A 6,960-nucleotide genomic window follows, 5' to 3' on the forward strand; every position below is an offset into this window, starting at 1 on the left:
TTGTCCCTTTTTTTACATATACTCGCGGCATAATGGTTCTGAAATAATAATAACAATATTCATGGAATAAGATCTTTTTACTTACGCAGTTCAGAGTGGGGAGCATTCGTACAGTACGAATCTACCCCACTGACAACTGTACGAAGGTAACCCAACCCAACAAATTAACAAATAAATTTGAAATAAAAATAACCGTTGTAGTTATCCCAAAATGGTTGTTTACATATAAAACCTCGATATCAAATCATAAACTATATTTTAATCACTTTATCTAATTAGAGCAAAACTTATAAGATTTAAACGTGTTTCAAGGTGAATACAAAATAAACTTACCTGGAGCGAAAACATGAATGAACCTGTCGTGTCGAAGCTGGCGGCCGCACTGTTGCGCCGCCCCGCGGGTAGCGTATGCGTATGAGTGGGAGTTACCCACACACACGTGAACACGCCACTGTATTCAATAGCGGGGATATCACCACTGTACGAATGCTCCCGGTGTACGAATCCTACCCACTCTCCCCTACGCCACAGCCGCGATGAACAGCACGGAGTCACAAGAACAATACTGCAAGGGCAGGCTGCGCCAGCACGTTCCAGAAGACAAAGCCAGGTGTGCAGGGGCGAAAGGAAGGACCCGGGGAAAGGACCGGCTTTCAACCTACAAACAAAATTACACATTGAATCACATGTTGGCAAAAGTGCATGCCCATGTGCACCTTGATTTTATGTCCCACGAAAACAGATCAGACAAAATAAAAACTCCTACATTACTCTACCACTCATGAGAAAACTATTAAATTTGGTACCCATGGTTATTATTGCCACGTATGCACAAAGACAAAGAAAAAAACTACACTTTTCCATATTAAATCACTGTTCCTTACCCGGACTCTTGATGAAATTGTTGGTATTAACCTCTAACATGTTGACCCGAAGCCAAATTAAAATCATTCACAAGGAATTCAAAAGAAAGGACGCCATTGCCACGTTGTATGCTTTAAAAAAGAAACCAAAAATTAATACAAATCAGCACTTTAGAAATTGCGCTTTCACGATGACAAATATCAAGAAACTTACCTCGCTACGGGTTATAAGCTGCAAAGTGTATTTGCATTTTAGGGCTGCTTGCCCGACCAAAATTGACTCTCAATCGTTGATGTCTGCTTCCTCACATCATGCCGAATTGAAGTGACGGAAGCACCGTACACCTTCCACGTCCCCACGTATTAAGTTGCCATATCAACAGAGGACAAAAAAAAAACTTTTACTCAGTCATCGAAATTATATTTATAGTTGGTCAAACCAATCTGTCAGTCAGTAACAACTGGAAAAATCATTCATCCCTTTCTTTCGGGCGCCAGTACTAGTGCAAGACAAAGACGGCATGATTCTCTCTGTCTATATTTGAAATGAGACAGACTATAACCAACAACAAACAATTGACAAACTATAAGTCTAAAATAATTTGAGAAAGACGATGGAATATATGGGAAAATAATCCGTGTGCGCTATTTTCAATCATACTTCCAAAACAAGACCCTAAATAATGTATCGAAGCATCTGAGAACACGCCTTGCAGTAAATGTTGCCAGGTTTATGCAAAGGTGTTATCCGACCTCGACAGATGGCGTTAAACGCCTTCGACCCGACTATCGTTTTAACATACTCAACACTATTCATAATCTCGCTGCTAGATGTCGCCAGGAGTGTCGAAACGAGATTGGTTCCAAGTTACGATTTTCAACCGTAACACACTAATTAATGTTGAAAGGAATATTGGACATATTCGGACAGTTTTTAAAAGTGAAATGTATGGTTTTTCCGGGCACATTAATGGTGTTTTGCTGAATTGATGATGTCGAAATAGTGGACTGTGTAATTAGTTGGCTTGTGTTTTCTTGGTTAAGTAGAGGACTCTGTGGTGGTAATGAATCCTCTTGAGAGACTAATAGTGGCTGAGGGCTATTTATTTGTTCGCTCTGAGGACTTAATAGCGGGGCAGTTGATGATTTCAATTTAATGTTGTTGTTTATTTGTTTTGATATGCAACGTTTGTTCTCAATGGAATCTTCGATATAGCTCTCGGCCACTTGATCAGAACGCCATCCACCATGTCTTTTAAGCGTCGTCAGGTTCGTCCCAGAATCTGCAAGAAGAGTTGCAAAAGATCTCCGGAATGGCCCGTATAGGAGTCATTAGGCAAGTTTAAAAAAGTTGCGATCGCCTTGGGCATCCATGCAATGGTGTGCCGTTCAATTGGTTGCCTGGTACACTTTTCATTTTTGTAATTCAGGAAAAAACGATCAGTGTTAGAGTCCACTGGGCGAAGAGCTTTGTATTTTTGTACTACGGTCACAAACTCATCTCTGACAACAAACATGCAATCTATTTTTGTTTTAGTTTCACAAGGATGATATTTTCGTGATGCTCGACGTCATTTACACTGATATTGGTCAGTTCTATACACCTGCAGGCACCATTAATGCCTAATACTAGAGCAACCTGAAATCAATATTTAAATGTTAATTACATGCTTAATATACCTACTGACAAGTCAAATATTATGCAATAAGATTACCTTGATTGCCAAAAAGCGGTCATCGGGAGCTTCCGACAAGAATTTTGAAATATTTTCACTGTTAAATATTTTAGATTTCTTGCTTTTATACCCCGCAGATTGCCGCTTCAGCAGCGAGTTTAGATTCTTGTATTCTTTAATATTAATACCGTGTTTCAACTGTACGGTGCATAGAATACATAGCCCATAGTGTTGAGGGCTTTTTGGTTTTTGCAGCTATGTTGAAATATGCGAGAAATACATTCTCCGAAAACGAGCTTGTCTTGGTTTCTTTTTGCCAATTTATGAATGCGTCGTAATTTTTCATGTAAATTTGTTTGCTTTTTTCCGGTAGCATATTACGCATAGCTAAGTTGGCTTCCTCTCTTAAATTAGGCGGAGTACAGTCCATAATTTCCCTATCGCTCTCGTCACTTGATGTCATTTTTATTTTTGGTGATATAACAATCGGAACGAACGAGAATAAATAAAATTGTTTAAATTGCCGCCTTTTTTACTTTTTAAACTTGACATTTGAAAAAGCTATTCGAGCACCATGTTTAACCGCTTGTAAAAATAGTACCATTGGTTTTTTTTTTAATGTCGCAAGTATGCTTACAGAGAGAGTGATCGTTGGCTGTATGTAATATTTCCTTTGTCAGTCTAATCTTAGTGAGCAAATTTAAAAAGTTAGAGCAGCGGACAATAATGAACGTTTCATACTAACTCCCTACATTACTTCTTGGCCTAGGTCAAGAAGTAAGGCAAGGAGCCATAAATGAGCAACTTCATGTCTTCTATTCGTGATATTAACGGAAACATTTTGGAGTATGTTTGAGAAAAATACTCTTAGAACTCTGCCGTCTTTAGATATTAGGTTAGGTTGGTTGGTTTGATTGTTTGTAACAAAGAAAAGATATAAGGGTATTGTTTGTGGTAGTTAGGTTTTGTTAGCACCCGCATACGATGTTATTTGCCATATTCATATTCCTTTATTGATAAAATTACATTAAGTTTTACATGTCATAAATATAAATAAGTAAGTATATGTCAGTTTAATTACAATTCATAAATCCATTATTTGACGCCCTAACGACGGAAGTTAAAATTTTGATGTCATCTCGGTTTTGAACGCGGCCTAGAGCTACGTATAGCTGACCGTGACTTAAATACATCGGATCTCAAGTCAACACCTACGCGATTGATGGTCTGGCCCTGCGATTTGTGAATCGACATTGCGTAACACACCTGTAACGGAAACTGAGTCCTCATCATCTCGATCGGGGCTTTGAACTGAATACGCGGAATTAAGTAGTCCTGATGTTGATTTGGTTTGTGATGAGGCGAGGTCATCACCTCGCCTCATCACAACAACATCTTGTTACCGTGATGTTACCGTCACTATGATGACTTTGGTCCGTTGACCAAGCCATCCGCGAAACTGAGATTACGAGTAATCATGCAAACGGAACCGACTTTTAACACTAAATCGTACTCTGGAACACCATTAGGTTGAATCCTACACAATGCCTCTGGACCGAAGAATAACTCATCGGGGCCTTCACTGACGACCTTGTCAACGCCGAAAAAATGCATTGGCTCATTCGGTAACCGACCCATCACACGTTCATTGATCGCTTCCACGCCAGCGTTATAAGTGCAAAGGATCGCTCTGCCTGCACATAAGTCAGGGTCATTTAAATCGTCAATTGGGAACACGAAATCTATAAGGTCCTTCAAAGTCGTGTGAAATCATAGACCTTCTATTAAATTTTGGACGCCACGTCCTACTGTAACTCTTTCCGTCGGCAGCTGATTTGAACCCAGTTTGAATAGAAAATCGGCAAATTCGGGATCATTCGTCTGACGCTGGGATGCCGTCAGAGTGAAAGTTTTTAATTGTTCCCAAAGCGGTGATGATTGAACTGAACTGTAAATTCCGAATCTGATCTAGCATTCGGTATCACCGGTGGAATCTGACGGAAATCACCGGCGAATATTATTTCTTTGCCGCCAAACATTTTCTCCGAGCCCAGGAGATCTCGAAGCGATCGGTCCAACATGTGGATTAAATATTTGTGTGCCATAGGGGCCTCGTCGTAGATGATGACGTCAGATTTCTGAATGAGTTCCCCGCGTTGAGATATTTTAGTGACGCTCCAATGACCCAAATCGTCCACCAATTCGATGGGCAATTTGAACATGCTATGTGCCGTCATGTCGCTTGGGTAATTTTGCGCAGCGATGCCCGAGCTAGCCGTACATAAAACGACACCGATTATATCGCCGCGCACGTGTAAAGTTATGAAATTTAATAGCAACGTTCTTCCGGTCAAAACTACGACACGGATACACGGCCAAAAGTACGCGCAGATAAAACTTCGCCGCGATTCGGAGTGACCCAAAACATTCGAGATACACACTCTCCCCTTTGTCTACGCGTTATGAATTTACCATTTGTCATTTCCATTATTTTAGTTGTTGTTCTTTTTGGTCTCGATGCGTGCACGATATTGTTCACAAAGCTCCATATACGTCAGGTTGTCAAACTTGTCCTCGATATTGTTGTCATTGTTGGGGTTGCCATTGTCATTGTTACTGTCATTGTCATTGTTGGGGTCGTGGTCTTTGTTATTATTATAGCATCTGCTACATTTTTACGTTGCGGATTGAAGTATACCGCTTGTTGATACGTCAGGTTGTCAAACTTGTCCTCGATATTGTTGTCATTGTTGGGGTTGCCATTGTCATTGTTACTGTCATTGTCATTGTTGGGGTCGTGGTCTTTGTTATTATTATAGCATCTGCTACATTTTTACGTTGCGGATTGAAGTATACCGCTTGTTGATGCGGTAAGTGAATAGCGAGGTGTTTATCTGCGTCGCACGAACCGATGTACCTTTTGGAAACGTAAATTTCAATTTCGTTGTTTCCAATCTCCTCTGGAATCAACGCAACGCGAGTAGCGTCCAGGCCCTTTGTCATATATTTATATAGATCATAGCGCGGGCCGAGCACGCTTCTAAATTTATGTGACAATCGTATTTGAGGAGCATGACGGAATTGTAAGGGACGACCCATAGATCATTTACTACGACGTCTATGTTGCGGAATTTAATTGTTGCTTCGTTTTTACTATCGCGGTATGGTGTTATGGTTGGGGTTGTGTACTATCCACTGGGATCTTGTAACAGTTCAAGTGGTATATGTAGGTACTTTGCTTTTAGACTTCCAGTCATCACTCTTCTGGTTTATGGTGGTAGACACCATCAAGTTGGACATCATGAAGACGTTTAATATCAAGTGGGCATGAGCATGCTCTCTCGGAATGAGGCAAGCCAAAGAAGATTGTCTGCCAATTCCAGGAAAATCATGCTCACCTGTAGCCTCCTTAATTTGATCATGGCTTACTGGTCCCGGTATGTTTGGGATTGTGTGCAGAATGGAGGCCACTACCTCAGGGAAGGAGATTGCTATCCTTCCCAGAGTGACCGTCATATTCTTCCCTGCGGCCTTCTTCTTGATGATGAGAGTGGATGCCAAGTTAGTTATCCTGACTTTCACCATAGCTCCCAACGTGGCATCTTTCAGCCTCTCAATGTTATTGCCCCTTACTAGGAAGCAAAAGCAGAGAAAGGCCACATCCTCGATCTTAACTTTTCCCATCACATGTCTCCTGAAATGCAGGACATCAAATCCGGCATATCCAAAAATTCCGAAGACCCAGTCACTATCAAGGCCTTCTGAATCGGTCAATAGCCGTAAGATGAATGTTTTGACTTCATCTGGAGTTTTGGTGCCAAAATCTGTATTTGGCGTGAATAAGGCATCAAACATGGCGTCTGTCATTGTGGGATCTAGTCTCTTCTTACTCTTCTTTACTTTCTTCAGTGTGCCCCCTGCCTTACGATGATATCGGTATCTGCAGTGATAACGCGGTGACGTCATCGAGCGTGGCAGCCGCCGCCGCGCCGCGCACCATCCGCACCGGGTTTGATTCTCGTGACATGGTCGCGCACCACGGTCCCGGTCCATCCAGTTTACTATCTGCTCCCACCAATAATAATAGCAATAATGATAACCATGTTACTCGCTCCGGCAGGGAGGTGATCGTTCCTGATCGGTGGGGTTCGTGGGGCTGGTAAACAGTTTGGAATGGTAATGTATCTTAAGATGTACGAGATGACCTATAATAGATAGACCTATAATAAAAACATACCATCATTATGAACCTATAATATGTTCTATAATGATCAATGTCATCTGTTATCTATATAATAATGTTTCTAAATAAAATGTGTTTTATTGTAAGTTATTTTAATGATTATGTCATGATAATGTAATGAATTATTATTTTTATAAATGTTACATACCTAATAATAATGTTCAGTGTCTGGATTAAA

At 40.8% G+C, this 6,960-nt stretch overlaps 1 protein-coding gene across 1 annotated transcript; it reads right to left on the reverse strand.

Annotated features, from left to right (window-relative positions):
• Positions 1 to 520: 520 nt before the first annotated feature.
• On the reverse strand, positions 521 to 4,776 carry LOC134747444 (uncharacterized). The gene is made up of 4 exons (XM_063682069.1): positions 4,548 to 4,776; positions 4,034 to 4,233; positions 2,579 to 2,737; positions 521 to 658 (listed from the first exon to the last, which is right to left on the reverse strand). Exons 1-4 carry the CDS (start codon positions 4,774 to 4,776, stop codon positions 521 to 523), a joined length of 726 nt encoding a protein of 241 aa, XP_063538139.1.
• Between the last annotated feature and the right edge of the window lie 2,184 nt (positions 4,777 to 6,960).

The sequence above is a fragment of the Cydia strobilella genome, chromosome 14, assembly GCF_947568885.1.
Source record: "Cydia strobilella chromosome 14, ilCydStro3.1, whole genome shotgun sequence".
Taxonomy (NCBI): Eukaryota; Metazoa; Arthropoda; class Insecta; order Lepidoptera; family Tortricidae; genus Cydia; species Cydia strobilella.